Source organism: Phyllobates terribilis, unplaced genomic scaffold (genome assembly GCF_046119375.1).
Source record: "Phyllobates terribilis strain yellow unplaced genomic scaffold, ASM4611937v1 Scaffold_5__5_contigs__length_657084704, whole genome shotgun sequence".
Taxonomy (NCBI): domain Eukaryota; kingdom Metazoa; phylum Chordata; class Amphibia; order Anura; family Dendrobatidae; genus Phyllobates; species Phyllobates terribilis.
The window spans coordinates 4877557-4902431 of record NW_027362765.1 but is presented as its reverse complement, the minus strand read 5'-3'; the positions used below and the strand labels follow the sequence as shown (position 1 = coordinate 4902431).

Sequence of the window (24875 nt, the reverse complement as noted above, 5' to 3'; positions counted from 1 at the left end):
GGCTGCATCGGTGGTGTGTCCACCCCTGGCTGAACCCCTCGCTGCGGCTCTGAGCAAATATAATGTTATTTACACACAAACGAGTGCTAAAGAAATCAGTGAGACACCTGTGGGATAAGAACGTAAGAACGCCCATTACACCCTCAGATGACTTCCCTCGTGGGTACAGTGTCTGAAATGGGGTCATTTTAGGCGGTCGTATGTTCTTCACACCTCGAGGGCTTTGCTATTGGCTGCTCCGTACACATCGTACACACGCGGCTCCGCTCCGTACATACAGCTCCGCTCTGTACACCTCGTAAACACGCGGCTCTGCTCCCTACACCTCATACACATGCGGCTCTGCTCCGTACACCTCGTACACGCGGCTCCGTACGCCTCGTACACACGCGGCTCCGCTCCGTACACCTCGTACACACACGGCTCCGCTCCGTACACCTCGTACACACGGCTCCGCTCCGTACACCTCGTACACACGCGGCTCTGCTCCGTACACACGCGGCTTTGCTCCGTACACCTCATACACACGCGGCTCCGCTCCGTACACCTCGTACACAGACGGCTCTGCTCCGTACACCTCGTACACGCGCGGCTCCGCGCACCTCGTACACACACGGCTTTGCTCCGTACACCTCATACACACGCGGCTCCGCTCCGTACACCTCGTACACAGACGGCTCTGCTCCGTACACCTCGTACACACACGGCTCTGCTCCGTACACCTCGTACACACACGGCTCCGCTCCGTACACCTCGTACACGCGCGGCTCCGCTCCGTACACCTCGTACACGCGCGGCTCCGCTCCGTACACCTCGTACACACGCGGCTCTGCTCCGTACACCTCGTACACACGGCTCCGCTCCGTACACCTCGTACACACGCGGCTCCGCTCCGTACACCTCGTACACACGCGGCTCTGCTCCGTACACCTCGTACACACGCGGCTCTGCTCCGTACACCTCGTACACGCGCGGCTCTGCTCCGTACACCTCGTACACGCGTGGCTCTGCTCCGTACACCTCGTACACACGCGGCTTTGCTCCGTACACCTCATACACACGCGGCTCCGCTCCGTACACCTCGTACACAGACGGCTCTGCTCCGTACACCTCGTACACGCGCGGCTCCGCTCCGTGCACCTCGTACACACACGGCTTTGCTCCGTACACCTCATACACACACGGCTCTGCTCCGTACACCTCGTACACACACGGCTCCGCTCCGTACACCTCATACACGCGCGGCTCCGCTCCGTACACCTCGTACACACGCGGCTCCGCTCCGTACACCTCGTACACAGACGGCTCTGCTACATCCACACTGTAAACCCCTCCTGACCCCACACATAAACTTCAGCTCATCCAGCACCATGACAACCAGCACAGCAGAGTCCTGCATCCACTGAGGCACCTGATCATGTGACCCCTGACTCCTCCCCTCCTGTGACCTCATCACAGCTCCTGTGCGCACAGAGCAGCCATATATGTGGTGGCGGCTCTGCAGGTGGAGGTATGTGGAGACCCCATTACTGGGCGCAGGGGGCATTAACCCCTTCAGCACGGACTCTTTTGGGGTCTTGTGTTGCCCCTTTATAAGAATCATAAGGTTTTTGTTCTGTTTCCTGTAATAGATACATACGACCCAACTATGGAGACAGGAAGGGAGGAAACGTATTGTTCTCATAGTACAGGACCCCTTTACTGCCCCACAGTGTAATGCCCCCATTATGCCCCTTATGCAGGATGTATGATGCCCCCACACAGTGTAATGCCCCCATTATGCCCCTTATACAGTATGTCTGATGCCCCCACACAGTGTAATGCCCCCATTATACCCCTTATGCAGGATGTATGATGCCCCCACACAGTGTAATGCCCCCATTATGCCCCTTATGCAGGATGTATGATGCCCCCACAGTGTAATGCCCCCATTATGCCCCTTATGCAGTATGTATGATGCCCCCACACAGTGTAATGCCCCCATTATGCCCCTTATGCAGTATGTATGATACCCCCCACAGTGTAATGCCCCTATTATGCCCCTTATGCAGTATGTATGATGCCCCCACACAGTGTAATGCTCCCATTATGCCCCTTATGCAGGATGTATGATGCCCCCACACAGTGTAATACTCCCATTATGCCCCTTATGCAGGATGTATGATGCCCCCACACAGTGTAATGCTCCCATTATGCCCCTTATGCAGGATGTATGATGCCCCCCCACAGTGTAATGCCCCCATTATGCCCCTTATGCAGTATGTATGATGCCCCCACACAGTGTAATGCCCCCATTATGCCCCTTATGCAGGATGTATGATTCCCCCACACAGTGTAATGCCCCCATTATGCCCCTTATGCAGTATGTATGATGCCCCCATTATGCCCCTTATGCAGCATGTCTGATGCCACCACACAGTATAATGTTCCCCCAGTAGCGCCTGACGTCCTGTAGTTGGAATAATCCCTCTGGGAAATGGTTTTCCCTCTGCCTGCTCCCCTACATGTAGACCCTCGAGCATGTATACATGCATGTAGGGGAGCAGGCCTTACTACATATCGAGGCTTTGTACAGTAATATTCCGCATGAGGATGGTATCAGAGGAGTAAGATATTTCTTGAAATCAAGATCAATAGAGTGTAGCAGACATAATGACTTCATGTAGGAGCTTCTAAAATTCATTCTTTCTCATAGCTACTTTCTTTTTGACAGTAAGTATTTCCACGAGCTCAGGGGGTACTGTGATGGGGAGCCCCTGTGCCCTCTCGTATGCTAATCTATTCCTGGGCTGGTGGGAGGAAACCACAATATTCAGGGATGATCAAGTTGTGGCATCCATGTATTGGGGTACAAGTATAGATATATTGATGACATTTTTATCATCTGGTCGGGACAAGTGAACAATTTCTTGAATTTGTCAGGGAACTCAACATCAATAGAGTGGGCCTGAGATTTACATCGGAGTTTAATTATTACCAGTTGCCTTTCCTGGATGTACTAATCTAGAAAGAACTTGAATGGGACCCTAGGAACACTCATCTACCATAAACCTACAAGCACTAATAAACTATTGAAGTGGTATAGCCACCACCCCATCCTCCTAATAAAAGGAATATCCAAGGGACAAATTTTATGGTTGAGAAGGAACTGTTCTAGTGTCACAGATTTTAATATACAGGCAATGGACATGAACACCAGATTTTGGGAAAAAGATACCCACAGTACATTTTGGATTCCACACGATCATTTGCAGAAAAATGGAAGAGACAGACAATCCTCCATTCCAAACCAAGAGACCAAGAAAAGATGGGATAACACAAGTAATAGGAACTTACAACAATCAGAGTGACCATATCTTTAAAGGGGTTGTACACTACTTTATATTACCCCCCCAATGGGGCCCCTAAGACTTTTTGTAAATACCTTAATTTGCAGATGATACCTGTGAGCGGCGCTATCACTGGCCGCTCACAGGCATCACGTGAACCCAGCTGCAGCCGGCTCTGACATCCGCTGATGTCACGACAAGTGCTGGCAGCAGCCGGAGGTCTTTGTCTTTCGCGTTCCGCATTCGAGGTGGATGCCAGGCTGTGAGTGGGGTTACCCCCCCCCGCGTCACACCCGGCATCCACCATGCCCTCTGCCATTCCCTATTCATTGGGAAAGCGCGTGGTGGATGCTGGGTGTGATGCGGGGGGGTAACCCCGCCCACAACCCAGCAGCCACCACGGGGAGCCCAGCGCTCAGTCACGCCTCACTTGTCGTGACGTCAGTGGGGAGTCACGTGCTGCCTGTGAGTGGCCAGTGATAGCGCCGCTCACAGGCATTATCAGCAACATAAGACTTTTTGTAAATACCTTAGGGGCCCCGGGGGGATACATTGGGGGGGGGGGGAATATAAAGTAGTGCACAACTTCTTTAATATCCTCAGAAAACACTGGTATATACTTACAACAAATCCATATGAGTAAATAGGATAATGTGTCAATCACACACATATAACCGATAAATAGACACATATACCAGAAATAATAAAAGTCACATTTATTTCATACTTAATATTAAAAACAGAATACATAAAAATAGGAAAAAGGGAAAGGTAATAAAGACACAAAGAGAGTATATATATATATAAATGATAAGTATGATAAATATAATCATACCCATAATATATAAATCCAAGTGGATAAGTAATAAATAAATATATTATGAATATTGCACTGCAAGAGTAAACATGACCAAACAGATCAATGTAACAATAAGTAAATGAATAGGTACTAACCCTGGAGCATGTGGTGTCTCATGTGTGAGTCCTGCATCCAGTACCTATTCATTTACTTATTGTTACATTGATCTGTTTGGTCATGGTTACTCTTGCAGTGCAATATTCATGATATATTTATTTATTTATTTATTACTTATCCACTTGGATTTATATATTATGGGTATGATTATATTTATATACTTATCATGTTTCATTGAATAGCACTATGCACTTTCCACTGTTTGTGGATATATACACTTGAGTGTCATCTGACTTCCTCGCATGTGATATTTGTTATTCTGATAGGTCTAGAATACCTCACCCCAGTGTACTCTCTTTGTGAGTGTCTTTATCACCTTTCCCTTTTTCCTATTTTTATGTATTCTGTTTTTAATATTAAGTATGAAATAAATGTGACTATTTTATTATTTCTGGTATATGTGTCTATTTATCAGTTATATTACTGGTATATACTTGTGGTCGACTTGGGGTGCTGTGGGATCTACTTTCACAATAACTTTCAGAAAGGGTTGGTCAATTAGGGACCATTTAGTGCATAGTTTATATAAAAAACCTGGACCCCAGGGGACTTGACTAGATCAAAGAATCTGTGGTTTATTTAGATGTGGAGAACATTTTACATTTACTTGGCTGAGACCAAGTAAATCGAGTTGCTCTACGGCTAAAACCTTTTTCCAGAGGGATTATTCCAACTGTAAAACCTCAGGACTTGTATATATGGCCACATGCACCTGCCCCCTAGATAATGTAGGTAAAACCAAGAGGGAGTTTAGGAGGAGGATGGGGGACCATTTGGGCGATATACGCCATAGTCGCGACACCCCATTAGCAAGACAAATGAACAGTGTACATCGAGGAGAAACCGGAGACCTCGCCTTTTGTATCATTGAGGTGGCATGGAAATTGAGGAGTTGGAGGCGGAGGTTTGGCTTACCGACTTCACAGCTCTGATAATGACTTCACGTGATCTAGACTGTATGCTTCTGTTAATGCAACCCAGAATTGTTTGCCTTTTTTTTTCTGCTGCATCACACTGTTGATTCATGTTCAGTCTGTGATCTATTAATATACCCAAGTCTTTTTCACACGTGCTGTTACTTAGCCCTATGTGTTACTTAGCCCCTGTGTATTTGCTTTTTTCATTTTTCTTGCCCAGATGTAGGACTTTGCATTTAAAAAACTTTATTTTAGTTGCTGCCCACAATTCCAGTGTGTTTAGATCTTTTTGAATGCTCTCTCTCTTCTCTAGTGTTAGCTATCCCTCCTAGCTTTGTATTATCAGCAAATGTAATCAGTTTATCCTTAATTCCTTCATCTAAACCGTTGATAAAGATGTGGAACAACACAGGGCCCAGTACATGGCCTTGTGGTACCTTACTTGAGACATTCTTCCAACTGGATGTGCAACCATTTATGACCACTTATTGGGTACGATCACTAAGCCAGTTATGAATCCACCCAACAGTTGCCTTGTCCATTTCATAGTTGGTCATTTTTTTAATAAGTATGGTATGAGATACTTTGTCAAATGCTTTGCTGAATTCAAGATATACTATACTGTGTTTCTCTGATCCACCCAGTCAGTGATTCTGTCATAGAAGGAAATTAGTTAGTCTGACATGACTTATTAGTTACAAACCCATGCTGGCTCTGGTTAATCACTTCATTCTCATAAAGATACTTGCATACATGTCGTTTAATAATTTGTTAAAATATCTTTCTCGGTATAGAAGTGAGGCTCACAGGCCTATAGTTCCCTGGGTTCACCTTCTTTCTTTTTTTTGAAGATCTGGACAATATTCACTCTTCTCCAGTCTTCTGGGATTTCTCCTGTTCTCCATGAATTTTCAAAGATTATGGAGAGTGGTTTAATAATTTACTCTATCTCCTTCAGTACCCTAGGATGTAATTCATCTGGACCTGGAGACTTGAATTAATTTATGTTAGCTAAGTATTCCCTCACTATCTCTCTGTTTATAGATAGTGTGGATTCTTCTATTCCTTCAATAGTACCGAGAAGATCAATTGATGTTACATTTGCTTTCTTAGAGAACACAGAAGCAAAATAGGAATTTAAAAGTTTGGTCTTCTCAGCATTATTTTTTACCACTTTAGCATTTTATCCTGTAAAAATCCTATAGCATCCTTGACTTTTGCATTTAGCCTTTTAGGAATATACTGTGGGCTATCATCCCATATTTTTTGTAGTGATCTAGTATATTTACATGCCTATTGCATGATGGGACGATGTGCAATACTTGTTTTTAGTCTCCCATGACGCTGATCTCAGAGATAAGACTTTCTATATTGGTGGAATGCAATCCAAATCCATTATGCGCTCTGGCGTGGAACGCATGCTTGCAGACATGCGCAGTCGCAGGTAGGAGACTTTTGATGATCTCCAGCGTGGATCGCACACATCCGGTTATGCGCAATCATAGACAATGATGCAAGATGCACTCTGGCGTGGAACGTATAACTAAGGGCATGCACAGTAAACGGGTACGAGTGGAGCGGCAGCAATCAGTTTCTTTGGTGTTTCAGTCTAAAGCACGTCACTTCCGAACATGCACACTAGGGGATGGACATTATCTGACCTCTAGCGCATGAGAAGTAGCGCAGGCGTAGTACATTATTGAACCCCCTGACGTGAACCCCAACCGCATTACCCCACTCGCCACCGCTACAGAGCAGTGGGAAGAGCGGAGGCTAAGCACCAGATTTGGCGCATCTTATGGATGCGCAATTTCTGGGACTGCTGAGGGGTGATAAACCAGGGGAGGAGTCCTGAGGAGATAATTTGCATATTCCCACTGTATTTTGGGGTAAGTGAAGAGTCTCCGTGAGCTCAAAGAACACTGGATTTTGGCTGTTGGAGCTGAAAAGAGGACATCGGTAAACCGCGCGCCTACCGGCGCGCGCATTTTGAAGCTTTTTTTTAAGCTTTTTTCACTGTTTTCAGAACATTAACAGTAAGAACATGGAAGAGTCCAGGAGCCATTTGGTGAGCTGCATATCCTGCTACATGTTCACAGACTTGCCAGTGGAAAAGCCAAACTTCACATGCCAGAAATGCAAGCTTGTGTCCCTGTTGGAGGAAAAGTTGCGAAATCTAGAAGAGAGGTTAACTACCTTGAAAATCATTAAGGAAGGTGAAGAGTTCTTAGACAGAGCAGAATTATCTCTTCATGATTCAGAAAGAGAAGAAATTCGAACTGCACCTGAGGAAACAGAGGAATGGAAGCATGTGACCCACAGAAGCAGGAGGATCGAGAGGCAGTCAGCACCCATACTGCTCAGGAACCAGTACCAGGCTCTCACGCAGGAGAACCATGAAGAAATACAGCAAAATAAGACTTTGCCAGCAATGAATAACCTTGTAAGCCCTCAGAATCCTCCTGGATGGAGAAAGAAGAATGTTGTGAAGAAAAAACGGAGAGTGGTGGTCATGGGGGATTCCCTGTTAAGAGGAACAGAGGCTGCTATCTGCAGACCAGACATAACCTCAAGAGAAATGTGCTGTCTTCCAGGAGCAAAAATTAAAGATGTGTCTGACAGGATATCAAGACTCTTCAGACCTACAGATCACTACCCATTCCTGCTAATACATGTGGGGACAAATGACACCGCAAGAAAGGACCTGGAAACCATCTGCAGTGACTTTGAAGACTTGGGCAAGAAAGTGAAAGAATTGGGAGCGCAGGTGGTCTTCTCATCCATCCTCCCAGTGGATGGCCATGGAACAATGAGGTGGAATAAGATTCTACAGGTGAACAACTGGCTACGTCGATGGTGCCGTCAACAAGGATTTGGATTTCTGGATCACGGAATGAATTACCTATACGATGGACTACTTGCTAGAGATGGGGTGCACCTTGCGAAGACTGGAAAACATGTATTTGGAAATTGCCTTGCTGCACTCATCAGGAGAGCTTTAAACTAGAACAATGTGGGAAGGGAAGCAAAAGGCCAGAAAAAGCCATACAGCTGACAAATACTATTGAGATCTCTGCTACTGGAAGTGGAAAGGAAGAACAAAGACAAAACAATTTAAATAATAAAAATATGGGAGGAAGAGAAACCAATCACAAACTAAAATGTTTTTATACAAATGCACAAAGCATGGGCAACAAACAAGGAGAATTAGAACTACTAACGCAGGAAAAGAAATATGATGTCATTGGAATCACTGAAACTTGGTGGGACGATACACATGATTGGAATAAAAGGCTAAAAGGATACAACTTATTTGCAAGAAACAGACTTGATAAACGAGGAGGAGGTGTCGCATTGTATGTTAGAAAAGCGTATATCTGCACAGAGATTGAAGCTTCAGAGACTGGGAGTTCTGTGGAAACTGTTTGGGTAAGAATACAAGGAGAGAACAACGGAAAGGACACCATTGTAGGCATTTACTACAGGCCACCTGGGCAAGCTGAAGATATGGATGAACTCTTTATGTATCAAATGACCAAGTTCTCCAAAAAATATGACGTAGTGGTCATGGGAGATTTCAACTATCCAGACATTTGTTGGGAATCTCTCTCAAGTAAAACTAACAGGTCAAGCAAATTCTTATCCTCTCTTGCTGACAACTTTATCTTCCAAAAGGTAGGGGAGAAAACAAGGGGATCTGCTACTTTGGATCTAATCCTTATAAACAAGGAGGAAATGGTTGAGGAGGTAAAAGTGGCTGGGACCCTAGGAGGCAGCGATCATGCTATTATAGAATTTTGGATAACTAGAGGAGGAAGACATGTGAAGACTCAAACTTCAAGGTTAGATTTTAGAAAGGCAGATTTTAAGAGACTCAGAAAGAGAATAGGAGGGATCCAATGGCTGGATGTCCTTAAGGACAAAAATGTCCAGGAAGGATGGGAAATTTTTAAAAATGAGATTCTCAAAGCACAATCGTTAACAATCCCGAAAAGTAGGAAGAATGGGAAGCATTTAAGGAAACCAGGATGGATGAACACAGAACTTAAACACATGCTAAAAAGAAAGAAAGAAATGTTTATTAAATGGAAAGAGGGAAGCATATCTAAAGAAGATTATAATGCAGTCTGCAGATCCTGCAGGGCATGTATCAGGTTAGCTAAAGCTGACAATGAATTAAGGCTTGCAAGAGATGTCAAAAGCAATAAAAAAGGATTTTGGGGGTATGTCAAAAGTAAAAGAAAAGTCAAAGATGCTATAGGATTTTTACAGGATGAAAATGGAGAAATGGTAAGAGAGGATGTTGAGAAGGCCAAACTTTTTAATTCCTATTTTGCATCTGTTTTCTCTCAGAAAGAAAATGTAACATCAACTGATCTTCACTGTCCTTTTAAAGGAATAGAAGAATCCAAGTTATCTGTAAACAGAAAGATTGTGAGGGAATATTTAGCTAACATAAATGAGTTCAAGTCTCCAGGTCCAGATGAATTACACCCCAGAGTACTGAAGGAGATCGTAGAAGAAATTTTAGAACCACTCTCCATAATCTTTGAAAATTCTTGGAGAACAGGAGAAGTCCCAGAAGACTGGAGAAGAGCAAATGTTGTTCCTATCTTCAAAAAGGGGAAGAAGGTGGACCCAGGGAACTATAGGCCGGTGAGTCTGACTTCTATACCAGGAAAGATCTTTGAACAAATTATTAAACAACATGTATGTAAGTACCTGGATAAGAATGAAGTGATTAACCAGAGTCAGCATGGGTTTATAACTAACAAGTCATGTCAGACTAACTTAATTTCCTTCTATGACAGAATCACTGACTGGGTGGATCAGGGAAATGCTGTAGATATAGTATATCTTGACTTCAGCAAAGCATTTGACAAAGTATCTTACACCATCCTTATTGAAAAAATGACCAAGTATGCAATGGACCAGGCAACTGTTAGGTGGATTCATAACTGGCTTAGTGATCGGACTCAAAGGGTGATTGTAAATGGCTTCACATCCAGCTGGATGAATGTCTCAAGTGGGGTACCACAGGGCTCCGTCCTGGGACCTGTATTGTTCAACATCTTTATCAATGATTTAGATGAAGGAATTGAGGGTAAACTGATTAAATTTGCTGATGACACAAAGCTAGGAGGGATAGCTAATACTAGAGAAGAGAGAGAGAGGATTCAAAAAGACCTAAATAAACTGGAGCAGTGGGCAGCAACCAACAGAATGGTTTTTAACAGGGAAAAATGCAAAGTACTACATCTGGGCAATAAAAATGAAAAAAGCATATACAGAATGGGAGGAATAGAGCTAAGCAACAGTACATGTGAAAAAGACTTAGGTATACTAATAGATCATAGACTGAACATGAGTCAACAGTGTGATGCAGCAGCAAAAAAGGCAAATACAATTCTGGGATGTATTAACAGAAGCATACAGTCTAGATCACGTGAAGTCATTATTGGTCTTTACTCCTCTTTGGTCAGACCTCATCTGGAATACTGTGTACAGTTTTGGGCACCACATTTTAAAAAAGACATAGACAAACTGGAGCAAGTTCAGAGAAGAGCGACCAGAATGGTGACTGGTCTGCAAACCATGTCCTATGAGGAACGGTTGCAGGATTTGGGAATGTTTAGCTTGCAAAAAAGAAGACTGAGAGGAGACTTAATAGCTGTCTACAAATATGTCAAGGGCTGTCACATTGTAGAAGGATCATCTTTATTCTCATTTGCACAAGGAAAGACTAGAAGCAATGGGATGAAACTAAATGGGAGGAGACACAGATTAGATATTAGAAAAAACTTTTTGACAGTTAGGGTGATTAATGAGTGGAACAGGCTGCCACGAGAGGTGGTGAGTTCCCCTTCAATGGACGTCTTCAAACAGAGGCTGGACAGACATCTGTCTGAGATGATTTAGTGAATCCTGCTTTGAGCAGGGGGTTGGACCAGATGACCCAGGAGGTCCCTTCCAACTCTACCATTCTATAATTCTATATTAATAGCTGCGGAGGGGTCTAGTATCTATGCACCCTTCCCTGGCTATTAATATCAGGCCGCAGCTGTCTAGTTTAGCCTTTTCTGGTTAGATTTTATAGAAGGACCCCACGTCAACTTTTTTCTCGGGTCCTTCTGTAATCTAGCCAGTAAAGGCTAAACAAACAGCTGTGGGCTGATATTAATAGCCAGGGAACTTTTTTGGCTAATGGCCCCTTCCGCAGCTACTAATATCAGCCCCCAGCGGTCGGCTTTCCCTCTGCTGGTTATAAAAATGACGCGGGAGCCCACGTCATTTTTTTTTTAATAGATTTTAGGCTCTGTGCCCACAATCCGGACGTAGCAGCGGTTTGGACGCATATTTTTTGCTGAGTCCAAAACGTTGCATTCTATACTATTCTATTCACTGAACCATGCGTATTTACCGCATTCTATACTTTCTAGTGGTCAATTTTCTGTTGCGCAGACTGGCGACTCCGCAAGAGAATTTGACATGCTGCGGTACTCAAAGACACACTGCATGTCAGTGTCCGCAGGTGATTCTCAGCCTCTGATGCACGCATAGTGGACATGGGATTTCTAGAATTCCCATCCACTATACTGTAACAGCTGGACGCTGTGGGTTTGATGCTGTATAAACACGCAGCATCAAACCTGCAATGGCTCCTGTTCGTGGCCACCTACCCAAACTCACCCGCAGCATGTCAATTTCTGCAGCAGACACGCTAGTCTCAGCTGCAGATTTTGACCAATTGAAGTGTCATTATATGCAGTGGATTCACATGTACTGACAACAAAAGTGCTGCTTTAGAACACCTAGTTTTGGACGCTACAAAAATATGCTGCATCCAAATCGCTGCTGAGTGCTGATCGTGTGGAGGTAGTGGCTAGTGAGCCAGCTGTGAGATGTTAATTATAGCCAGGGGCCATGTTTGCAAATGGCACCTTCCCAGGCTAAAAATAGCAGCTCTCAGCAGCCGCATAAATTACATGAATAGAAATGCTAATGAAGATTGGGTGAATGGGACTAGCTGACACCTAGCTCTTTAGTTTGGTTACGACAAGGTGTCAATCAGACCTTTTCATGACCAAACTTAATTAAAGTAAAGTAAAGTAAAGAGTTAAATAAACACACAGACACAGTGTAAACACTTTATTGGAAATGCAACAGGCACATTCTTTAATCATTCAAATTAACCAATATACTCACCCCAGTTCTGATGGTAATCCAAGGTTTAAGCAATGTCCCACCAAATAACTTTATTTAGCTCCAAAAAGTATTCATTGATGTACAAAACCGCGTCAAAAACGCATGTAAAATCTGCATGCTTTATCCCTGCCAAGGATATGCAGAAACGCTCAGGAAATTTCTGCTTTAAATATGCATCATGCGCACATAGCCTTAAAAATATATATATCATGAGCATTTCGCAATGACAACACCAAATTTTCTTTGCCTGCTAATCATGATATCACGTTTCATTGTTTTCAAAATGTGGTTCACTCACCAATCTCAGATAGGATTGTCTTTAGGAAAAACTGATCTAGTTTTCAGCATCAATTTTAGCTCTATTTTTTTATTTTTTTATTTTGAAACTATTTTTACATTAGTCCCATAATGGCACTTTGTTCACTCTTAAACCGAGCATTAGGTATATGTGATATGTGGCATTTGAATGTTTTAATTTACAATCTTGTTTTTATATATATACTGCTCAAAAAATAAAGTGAACACTTAAACAACAGAATATAACTCCAAGTAAATCAAACTTCTGTGAAATCAAACTGTCCACTTAGGAAGCAACACTGATTGACAATCAATTTCACATGCTGTTGTGCAAGTGGAATAGACAATAGATGGAAATTATTGGCAATTATCAAGACACCCTCAATAAAGGAGTGGTTCTGCAGGTGGGGACCACAGACCACATCTCAGTACCAATGCTTTCTGGCTGATATTTTGGTCACTTTTGAATGTTGGTTGTGCTTTTACACTTGTGGTAGCATGAGACGGACTCTACAACCCACAGAAGTTGCTCAGGTAGTGCAGCTCATCCAGGATGATGCATCAATGTGAGCTGTGGCAAGAAGGTTTGCTGTGTCTGTCAGCGTAGTGTCCAGAGGCTCGAGGCGCTACCAGGAGACAGGCCAGTACACCATGAGACGTGGAGGGGGCCGTAGGAGGGCAACAACCCAGCAGCAGGACCGCTACCTCTGCCTTTGTGCAAGGAGGAACAGGAGGAGCACTGCCAGAGCCCTGCAAAATGACCTCCAGCAGGCCACAAATGTGCATGTGTCTGCACAAACGGTTAGAAACCGACTCCATGAAGGTGGTATGAGGGGTCGACGTCCACAGATGGGGGTTGTGTTCACAGCCCAACACCGTGCAGGATGCTTTGCATTTGCCACAGAACACCAGGATTGGCAAAGTTGCCGCTGGCGCCCTGTGCTCTTCACAGATGAAAGCAGGTTCACACTGAGCACATGTGACAGACGTGACAGAGTCTGGAGACGCCGTGGAGAGCGATCTGCTGCCTGCAACATCCTTCACCATAACCTGTTTGACAGTGGGTCAGTAATGGTGTGGGGTGGCATTTCTTTGGAGGGCCGCACAGCCCTCCATGTGCTCGCCAGAGGTAGCCTAACTGCCATTAGGTAACAAGATGAGATCCTCAGACCCCTTGTGAGACCATATACTGGTGCGGTTGGCCCTGGGTTCCTCCTAATGCAGGACAATGCCAGACCTCATGTGGCTGGAGTGTGTCAGCAGTTCCTGCAAGATGAAGGCATTGAAGCTATGGACTGGCCCGTCCGTTCCCCAGACCTGAATCCTTTTGAGCACATCTGGGACATCATGTCTCGCTCCATCCACCAACTGACTGTCCACAGACTGTCCAGGAGTTGGCGGATGCTTTAGTCCAGGTCTGGGAGGAGATCCCACAGGAGACCATCTAGGATGTGTTATTTGAGTGTTCCCTTTACTTTTTTGAGCAGTATATGTAAAATGTCACCACATAGCCTGGCAGTGACCTAACTCAATTGTTAAACACGGTACCTATTATTAATTTTTTTTTAAATTCTTTAAAGCATTTTTTTTTCTTTCCCTTTTCTCCTTTTCTCTCTTTTATTTTTCCGTTCATTACATCCTATCTCTAGGCACGGTGTATAGCTTGTCAATGAATTTCCCTGAGTATTCATGTTGTGTATGAACATTTACAAGAAGACCCTCTCAAATTCTACCTCACGTTCACATCAGTTTTGGCTCAGAGGAAAAACAGTAGCATCAAACCAAGATGAATGTGAATGGAAGGGAATCTGTCACCCCCTGGGAGTTATCAGACCTCTAATATTGGCATACAGGTGATAGAAATGTGAATCTATACATACCTGAATGCCTCATATTAGAGGTCTGGTTGCTTTGAAATGTCTTTATTCAGTCTGTTTTCTCATTCTTGGGGGATGGGAAGAAATCCCTGCCTACTTTGCTAATTACAGTGTCCTCCGTCCCCCCCCCTGCAAGTCACAGTGTCCTGTGACGTGCAGTCTTGTCTTCCAGATCCCGCACATGCGCAAATCTCCTATAACTCAAGGGGCACTTTTTTATCTCGACTATATATTTACATTTCTATCACCTGTATGCCCATATTAGAGGTCTGTTAAGTCCTAGGGGTGACAGATTGCCTTTAAGGCTCTCTGGATGTAAACTGACCAAAACAATAGATCTTATAGGACTCTTTAGTATTAAGAACTGAACTCCTAATGAGAACAGTCATAGGAATTTGCTCCAAAGGGGTAATTAAAATTACTATCAAACCACTCGCCCCTGCTGACTACCCTTTATTTTTTGCCCATAATATACTGATGAGACAACCCACAAGTTCCCGTCTAGTCTAATAGTATGGGCGTAACTAATAGGCTGTAAGCCGGATACTGTGCACTACCCTAGTGTTGACAGCACCCTATACAAGCCTTTTTGTGTGCAATTCAAATACTAAGCAGTCACCTCCTCCATGAAATCATAGAATGGTAGAGTTGGAGGGGACCTCCTGGGTCATCTGGTCCAACCCCCTGCTCAAAGCAGGATTCACTAAATCATCTCAGACAGATGTCTGTCCAGCCTCTGTTTGAAGACGTCCATTGAAGGGGATCTCACCACCTCTCGTGGCAGCCTGTTCCACTCATTGATCACCCTAACTGTCAAAAATTTTTTCTAATATCTAATCTGTGTCTCATCCCATTGCTTCTAGTCTTTCCTTGTGCAAATGAGAATAAAGATGATCCTTCTACAATGTGACAGCCCTTGAGATATTTGTAGACAGCTATTAAGTCTCCTCTCTTCTTTTTTTCAAGCTAAACATTCCCAAATCCTGTAACCATTCCTCATAGCACATGGTTTGCAGACCGGTCACCATTCTGGTTGCTCTTCTCTGAACTTGCTCTACTTTGTCGATGTCTTTTTTAAAATGTGGTGCCCAAAACTGGACACAGTATTCCAGATGAGGTCTGACCAAAGAGGAGTAAAGTGCGATAATGACTTCACGTGATCTAGAGTGTATGCTTCTGTTAATACATCCCAGAATTGTATTTGCCTTTTTTGGTGCTGCATCACACTGTTGACTCATGTTCAGTCTATGATCTATTAGTATACCTAAGTCTTTTTCACATGTACTGTTGCTTAGCTCTATTCCTCCCATTTTGTATATGCTTTTTTCATTTTTATTGCCCATAAATGGTATGTTGTGAGTGGTTGTCTCATCAGTATTTTGCACCTGTGTAGCCGCCATCTTTATGTGGGTTTGCTGCACCCTGGTAGTGCATTTGGTTTTGAAGATCTGGGCAGGTAAACACTGCTGTGTTTTTTTCTTGAATTTTGGGGGGAATTTTAATTCTTCTTAGTGAGGCTTTGCTGTTTGTGTCAAGCTTTTGGGGATGGAAATTTCATTCTCCAGCAGGGCTTGGCACCTGTCCACACTACCAAAAGTACCAATACCTGGTTTAAAAACAACAGTATCACTGTGCTTGATTGGCCAGCAAACTTGACTGACCTTAACCCCATAGAGAATATATGGGGTATTGTCAAGAGGAAGATGAGAGACACCAGACCCAACAATGTAGACGAGCTGAAGGCTGCTATCAAAGCAACCTGGGCTTCCATAACACCTCAGCAGGGCCACAGGCTGATCGCCTCCATGCCACGCTGCATTGATGCAGTAATTGATGCTAAAGGAGCCCTGACCAAGTATTGAGGGCATTTACTGAACATACATTTCAGTAAGACAACATTTCGGATTTTAAAAACATTTTTCAAGCTGTTGTTATAAAGTATTCTAATTTACTGAGATAATGACTTTTGTGTTTTCATTGGCTGTAAGCCATGATCATCAACATTAACAGAAATAAACACTTGAAATAGATCCCGCTGTCTGTAATGACTCTATATATGAGTTTCACTTTTTGTATTGAAGAACTGAAATAAAGTAACTTTTTGATGATATTCTAATTTAGTGAGATGCACCTGTATATAAATCTAAATTGCAATTCAATAGAGAGCAAATTTATCCTATCTAAAGGAAATTAATCTGCCGACACTCTCGGGTAAAGATCAAGAATATCTGAATAGTCCTTTACAGTTGGAGGAATTACAAATGGCGGTAGCCTCTATGGCAAATAAGTCGCCAGGGCTGGATGGGCTTGCCACGGAAATATATAAGAAATTTGGGAATATCCTACTTCCTCACTTACTGGCTACCTTTCAGGATGCAATTAAGGGGGAAGCTCTGCCTCATTCAATGCAAGAGGCAGTGATTGATGTTATACCTAAGACAGGCAGAGATCCTTTACTTCCCGATTCATAGAGGTCCATATCTTTATCAACTGATAATGCCTATGAAGTGGTGTGGAATTAATGCTGCTATATAAGTGAGTAAAATAAATAAATATCAAGATCATTGTGAAGGTTTTGGCTTCTAGATTGAACACAGTAATATCTACAGTAATCCATACTGACCAGTCAGGCTTCATGCCTGATAGATCCACAACTGTCAATATCCGAAGATTTTTTCTTAACCGGTGGATTGCGATGGGGATAGACCTGTACGCTCGCTTGATGCCGCTAAGGCATTCGATTCTGTTGAGTGGGAATATTTTTGGGTGGTGTTGGAAGAGTTTGGCATGGGATATGGTTTCATCTCATGGCTTAAATTACTATATAGTAGGCTGGTGGCTAGAATATGAGTAAATAGGCATCTCACCTTGGACTTTGGACTGAGCACGGGCACACGGCAGGGGTGTTCACTGTCTCCCCTGCTCTTTGCAATGGCCATTGAGCCCCTGGCAGCAATTATTAGGGAGAATCCAGAAGTAATTGGGTTCCGTAGAGGGAATAGAAAAGAGAAGGTTGCTCTCTATGTCGATGACACTTTGCTGTTCTTGGCTAGAGCTTCTGAGTTCCTTCCTATAGCAATAGAAATGATAGAAACATTTGGAAAATACTCGGGTCTGGTGATAAACTGAAGCAAATCAGTTATACTTCCATTGGATAATATAGATGAAAATGCTTCCCGTTATACTAACTTGGGGTTACAGGTGGTCTCTGAGTTTAAGTACTTAGGCATTAACATAATGGCAAAAATACAAAAATAAATGATTATGAGAATCTTGACCCAATATTAATAAAGTTTAGAGGTAAACTGGGGGCTTGGTCCAAGCTACCTTTATCGGTTGTGGGCCGTGCTAATCTGGTCAAAATGATCTGGATGCCACAGTTGCTGTATGTTCTACACAACTCCCCATTATGGATAAATCAGAGATTTTTCTTGAAAGCTACCCAGGAGTTTAGAAAATTAATATGGGGCAAACGGACAACGAGAATTAAGCTGGATATACTACAAAGAAACAAAACAATGGGAAGCCTTGCAGTCCCAAATCCATGGGTATATTATGTGGCATCTCAGCTTCAACATATTCAGAGATGGAATGACCATGGGACAGGGAAGCTCATCGTTTGTTGCTACAACATTATCTCCAATCAGATAAACTTTATGAAGTGCTGGAGGCGCATACATTTTGGACACTTGGAGGTAAAATACCCACTATTCTATTAATTCACAAACTTTGGGGGTCGATGAAAAAAAATTACAGGGTATAGAAGGTGTTTTGCAATTTACTTCATTATGGAACACTCCATGGCTTCCAAATCGATACCAACTGGTGGGATTCTAATCCTGGAATCCTGGAGTTCTAGGGGTTTAAATAGATTTAATCAAGTGTTAATAGGTGATTTGATTAAGGGATTTTCACAGTTGCAAAATAAATTCTATAAAAATTTACAATTTCGGCACACACATAAGGCAGAAGGCATTGTTCTGGATGTGGGGGTACCTCAAAACACAATAATACAGAAAATAGCTAGTTCACATCGGTCTCAAGGACTGATTTCACTACTTTATAATATTCTTCTGGATATAATATTGACAAACCATCCTATGTGATCAAAGACAAAATGGGAGAGTGTGGTAGGCCCTATAGAAGAAAATCATTGGCTAGATATATTGGAAAATGTCCCACAATTATCCTTGAGCGAATCCCAATTGTCTCATTTATACATTGTGACAAGGTCACTGGCAAAGTACTAGAGGGGAGATATGCAGCACTGAGATTAATAGCTGCAGTAATTATACATAGGAAAAGGTTCCAGCACACAAGTGGATTAATCAGCCATCTTAGTGCTAAGGTGATTAAACACGTGTAGAAAGGGAGGGACTCAGAGGATAAAATCACAGCCTTTTCAGAGCATTTGGTAGAGGGCCTGGAGATGAAAGCTCTGGAGCTGTGGTGTGCATGTTAAGGAAAGCTAAACCTTGGGTTGTTTTGTTTCTGAAGCAGATGGTTACCCATAGCAACAAGGACTTTGCCATACATTATGGTTATGTTTTCTTTTCCTGTTAGGCCAGGAAGTCCGTGTTTGTTTTTGCTAACATTGCTGTAGTTTACGCAGTGCTCTTAATAAACTCAGCAGAAGCTTTAAAGAGACAGTGTTCCTGTGTACCTCTATGAGCAACCAAGTGAGTCGATTTACCACAACGTGATACATCAGGTACAGTATATAGGACACTTCAATTCTTATATAACATAGGATTTCGTTCAAGTCCTCATTGTACTAGATGCAACACTTACTCAGCAGACATGCTTCATATTTTGTCCTTATTCAATGCAGAACTTTCACCATTGCTATGTATACTGGGATATGTTGAAGATAGGACTAGTGATGAGCATGGCAAAATAGCGGTGGCACGTATGTTGTATATGGCAAGGAAATTAATAGCCCAAAAATGGATAGCAGATCAGGAACCTGTGATGTCAGAATTTATAGACAAAGTTAATTGGCTAGTAAACTTGGAAAAAAAAGACATGTCATCTGTAAATATGATAAGTTATGGAGTTTATGGATTGATAGCTCCGGTTTGGCGTCCAGGGAATTGGAGAGATTTCGCTATATCTATGTTCTGGTGCCCAAAAGAGTTACATTTTTTTTAAACAAATGTTTAACATGTTAAAAAAAAATGAAATGTGTCTTATGCGTATTGCATTTTTTTTTGTTTTTACAAGAATTGTTGGTTCCAATTTTCTTTTGAAACTTTTTAAAATCTGCTTTTTTCAGGTGTTTTTCTTGTAATATAGAAAAGCCTAAGGCCAGACATAAACCCCATAAACACTGTACTTGTAGACTTGGGTATCAAATAATTTCTGTCCATGGTGTTTGTGCAAACAAAAAAGCTTTTATAAAAGCCTGAAACTTCTGTGTGTGAATCGGAAATGAGATCTAACGTGATAGAAGATTAAAGTCCAGGGGAAACGGGAAACATTCATATAGCGGCCGGTGGTGATGTAGTCAGTGACGGACTGTGGCCAAATATGTTTCTTGAGCCGTAGTAGAAGATGAAGATGTCATCCTCATGATGAAGTAGTTATTTCTCATTTCATGTGTAATGAATATCTCCTGCAGTATTGCTAATGCCGATTCCAGTGTCGGTAAATGAGACAAGAATTAGCGTTATGGACGATGGGTCTATGAGAAACGTATTCAGCTGCAGATTCCAAGGAAGAAACGACTTGTTGTCTGTGGCCTAAAATACACTGCTCAAAAAAATAAAGGGAACAGTCAAATAACACATCCTAGATCTGAATGAATGAAATATTCTCATTGAATACTTTGTTCTTTACAAAGTTGAATGTGCTGACAACAAAATCACACAAAAATCATCAATGGAAATCAAATTTATTAACCAATGGAGGTCTGGATTTGGAGTCATCCCCAAAATGAAAGTGGAAAAACACACTACAGGCTGATCCAACTTTGATGTAATGTCCTTAAAACAAGTCAAAATGAGGCTCAGTATTGTGTGTGTTCTCCACGTGCCTGTATGACCTCCCTACAATGCCTGGGCATGCTCCTGATGAGGTTGCGGATGGTCTACTGTGGGATCTCCTCCCAGACCTGGACTAAAGCATCCGCCAACTCCTGGACAGTCTGTGGTGCAACGTGACGTTGGTGGATGGAGTGGGACATGATGTCCCAAATGTGCTCAATTGGATTCAGGTCTGGGGAACGGGCGGGCCAGTCCATAGGTTCAACGCCGTCACCTTGCAGGAACTGCTGAAACACTCCAGCCACATGAGGTCTGGCATTGTCCTGCATTAGGAGGAACCCAGGGCCAACCGCACCAGCATATGGTCTCACAAGGGGTCTGAGGATCTCATCTCGGTACCTAATGGAAGTCAGGCTACCCCTGGCGAGTATATGGAGGGCTGTGCTTCCCTCCAAAGAAATGCCACCCCACACCATTACTGACCCACTGCCAAACCTGTCATGCTGAAGGATGTTGCAGGCAGCAGATCGCTCTCCACCGCGTCTCCAGACTCTGTCACGTCTGTCACGTGCTCAGTGTGAACCTGCTTTCATCTGTGCAGAGCACAGGGCGCCAGTGGCAACTTTACCAATCCTGGTGTTCTGTGGCAAAAGTAAAGCGTCCTGCACGGTGTTGGACTGTGAGCACACCCCCCTTCTGTGGACGTTGGGCCCTCATACCACCCTCATGGAGTCGGTTTCTAACCGTTTGTGCAGACACATGCACATTTGTGGCCTGCTGGAGGTCATTTTGCAGGGCTCTGGCAGTGCTCCTCCTGTTCCTCCTTGCACAAAGGAGGAGGTAACGGTCTTGCTGCTGGGTTGTTGCCCTCTTATTACTCCCTCCACATCTCCTGGTAACTGCTCCATGCTCTGGACACTGTGCTGACAGACACAGCTACCCTTCTTGCCACAGCTCGCACTGATGTGCCATCCTGGATGAACTGCACTACCTGAGCAACTTCTGTGGGTTGTACTGTAGACACCGCCTCATGCTACTGTACTTCTAGGGGTGAGAGCAATGGCAAAATGAAAAAGTGACCAAAACAACAGCCAAAAAGGATGAGAACAGAGAAATGGTCTGTGGTCACCACCTGCAGAACCACTCCTTTATAGGGGGTATCTTGCTAATTGCCGATCATTTCTACCAGTTGTCTGTTCCATTTGCACAACAGCAGGAGAAATTGATTCACAATCAGTGTTGCTTCATAACTGGACAGGTAGATTTCACCGAAGTGTTATTGACTTGGAGTTACATTGTGTTAAGTGTTCCCTTTATTTTTTTGAGCAGTGTATATAGGTTTTATTAGTAGATGTAAAGAAGGAAACTAAATACTGTAAAATAATAAATCTCATATGTTTCCCTTATTATCTCCAGTAATTGTATTATTACACAGGATTCTTTATGATGTTACATCGGCTCATCTTTTTCTCATTCAGGTCTTTACAATATCAGATCCCTCAGTGAAGATCTTCTATAAAAGAGAATTTTCCTGATTTTATCCATCAAGGATGGATATGGACAGAGACAAGATGACGGAGAGGATATTCCACCTCACCCTAGAGATCCTCTTCCGGCTTACTGGAGAGGTGAGAGATTCTGATGACGTCACATTACATCATTCTTGTCTATGGGAATAACAGATGGACAGAACTGGAGAGGTGAGGACTCAGGAAATGTCTGTAGTGAGATTTATTAATGTGTCTCTCCATAACCAGGATTACACAGTAGGGAAAAAGACCTCTTGTGAGCGTTGTCAGGACCCTGTGTCTGAGGGATGGGGAAGACCCCTGAGCCCAATCACGGGACCTCCACCTCACCCCCTGATGCACAAGGACATCAATCTCCAGAAGATCCTAGAACTCGCCTACAAGATGATTGAGCTGCTGACTGGAGAGGTGACACTGCTGGGAATGCTGGGACATTATACAGTAACGCTATGAAGGGATCGGGGGGATGACGGTATCATTGTATGTGTCAGGTTGCTATAAGGTGTCAGGATGTCGCCGTCTATTTCTCCATGGAGGAGTGGGAGTATTTAGAAGGACACACAGATCTGTACAAGGACGTCATGATGGAGGTTCCCCAGCCCCTCACATCACCAGGTAATAGACAAGACTAAATACACACGGCCTATAATTATCTGTATGTAAAGAATAAATTCAGTCCCTGTATGTGTTTCCTCCAGATCTATCCAGGTAAGAGGACAACACCAGAGAGATGTCCCCATCCTCTTCTTCCACAGGACTGTAAACAAGAAGATCCCAATGTTCCTCAGGATCACCAGGTAGATGGAGAGAAGGTGTCATGAGATCTCTCCTATGATGTGTAGATGGCTGTGAAGGTCTTGTGCTCAGTCTTGTTTTTAATCCACCATTATTGTATGTTTTATACCTGTATAATGAGAACGGTGGAGATGGCAGGATTAGAGCTGATCATAGATGGGACTTCTCATCTGTCTGTGACTTTTACAATATTTGTTTCAGGGTGAAGATCTGACCCATATTAATACTATAGAGACATATGTGAGGGGTGATGAGCGGTGTAAAGAGGAGATTCCCACATATGACTACCCAGGTGAGTACTGACCACTAAATGCAGTGAAGTTACAGATTCTTCTCAATCACCGGCTGTGGCTGCTTTATCGGTGATGTAGTCCGGCAGTATCACAATCGTGTGATCACCATTTTGCCTCTAGACTACAACATTTTCCTCCACTCAAAACTGTTCAAATGACTTTGGGTATTGAAAGCCCTTTTCTATAGAATTTACAATCAGTAAGATCCACCTACCCCCTGGGATTAGAAGATACTGACCGTTACCTGCCCAGATCTGTAAACTACAAAGTAAAATGACAGCGTACGTAGAATGTGCTGACAAGTTAGAAAATAACTTGAAGGAAAACATTATGATGGACCTCTTAGAGAAAGTGGAGGGTGATGATGCTGTTGGCTTCCTAGAACCCTGATATCTTATTGGATGAATCTCCCTTCTCTCCCTTCTGTGCTGCTGAATGTGCTCATATGGTCCCTACAAGACCAGGTCCAGTCTTTCTGGCCAAACGTCACTTTTATGATCTACAACATTAAATGTGCAGTGAGGGCCAAGTGTGAATTTCTGTACAATAACAACAGAGTTTCCCTTTATCCTGACTTTACAGTTTCTTTTAAAACCAACTAACTTCAAATAAGATTGCGATAAACTATACTAAAAACATTACACCTGTGCCATGATATATCTCTAAGCTGTGCGTGGCTGATGGCTATAATATACATTTATTCATGCCTGCAGGAGATGTGTTGGCTCCAGCCCTGGTTTCATGGATTCACTCCACGTCATAAATTCCATTATGTTTTCAATCCTAATAAATTCAGATTACTGCACAATCTCTCCTGAAATGAGGAGCACTAATACTTTCTCTACTCTCCTGGTCAGGACTCATAGTTGCTCCAATGGTCCACCGTAAATGAGTACAACTCCAGTTTAGTGTAGGAGTTCTCCCCTCATACATGCGTTGTTGGGTATCTAACATTTTTTTAGTCTATATCTTTTTTTACAGGTTCATTCTCTATGATACTTTGATTGTGGTGGGATCTGTCTCACTTATTTGAGTCTGTAACTCCCTGGTAGTCTTTAAAAGTAGGTCTCCATTACTTCTTCCCAATGCCCAAGGTCTAAATTTAAGACACCTCAGCTCTGCTCTATTATAAAAAAGTTCTCTTTGAATGTGTAATATTTCTTCTTGAAACTCATCTGACAGAAAATATTGTCCCTTACGATAGTTTAGATTGCCAAGATCCACCGAGCCCCCTACTCTAATTACCCCAGAGAGGTTTCATCACTAGTTACTCATTTTTATAGATCCACACAAAGTGACTGCGTCTTGGAAATTATAAACCTCAAAGAATTAATCTTTAGAAATAGTGACTATTTTGACTCTACAGCCACTTTCCAGAAATTAGCACGCTGTGGATGTTGGAGAGTGAAAATTGCAAGTATGCCATTTTATTACCCAACACAGAGTGCCCAGATTGTGCTCCAGGAGACACACACCGTAAATTAATTGGGTTCTTCTCACTATAGTAATGTTAAATACATGGATGCTAAATGTGGTTTGGCACACTGCAAGGCTCAGAAGTGAGGGGGAGATCTGACTTTGGGAGAGCGGATATTGCTGGATTGGTTTATGGAAGCCATGTTGTTTCTCAAGAGCCTTTGAGCCACTAATAATGTGGAAACCTCTGTTTTTC

At 43.1% G+C, this 24875-nt stretch overlaps 2 protein-coding genes across 3 annotated transcripts in view; both read left to right on the top strand.

Moving 5' to 3' along the window:
* LOC141271711 (uncharacterized) overlaps positions 1 to 24875 on the top strand; it is a 254208-nt gene that overhangs the window by 227518 nt on the left and 1815 nt on the right. The window lies entirely within an intron of this gene.
* Positions 1418 to 23191, top strand: LOC141271712 (gastrula zinc finger protein XlCGF66.1-like). Of its 2 annotated transcripts, XM_073681801.1 has the most exons (7): positions 1429 to 1510; positions 19166 to 19313; positions 22065 to 22214; positions 22344 to 22523; positions 22607 to 22730; positions 22814 to 22912; positions 23112 to 23191. In XM_073681801.1, exons 3-6 carry the CDS (start codon positions 22137 to 22139, stop codon positions 22825 to 22827), a joined length of 396 nt encoding a protein of 131 aa, XP_073537902.1. In that variant the 5' UTR covers positions 1429 to 1510; positions 19166 to 19313; positions 22065 to 22136; the 3' UTR covers positions 22828 to 22912; positions 23112 to 23191. The 2 variants fall into 2 exon arrangements, with proteins under 2 accessions (XP_073537903.1, XP_073537902.1); XM_073681802.1 differs by lacking the exon at positions 19166 to 19313 and having other exon boundaries at positions 1418 to 1510.

Bases quoted from the DNA above. Each gene is read 5' to 3' on its own strand.
- LOC141271712 (XM_073681802.1), top strand. From the start codon at position 22,137: ATGGATATGGACAGAGACAAGATGACGGAGAGGATATTCCACCTCACC. The intron at 22,215-22,343 runs GTGAGAGATTCT...CTCCATAACCAG, and splicing joins TCTTCCGGCTTACTGGAGAG to GATTACACAGTAGGGAAAAA. The intron at 22,524-22,606 runs GTGACACTGCTG...TGTATGTGTCAG, and splicing joins TTGAGCTGCTGACTGGAGAG to GTTGCTATAAGGTGTCAGGA.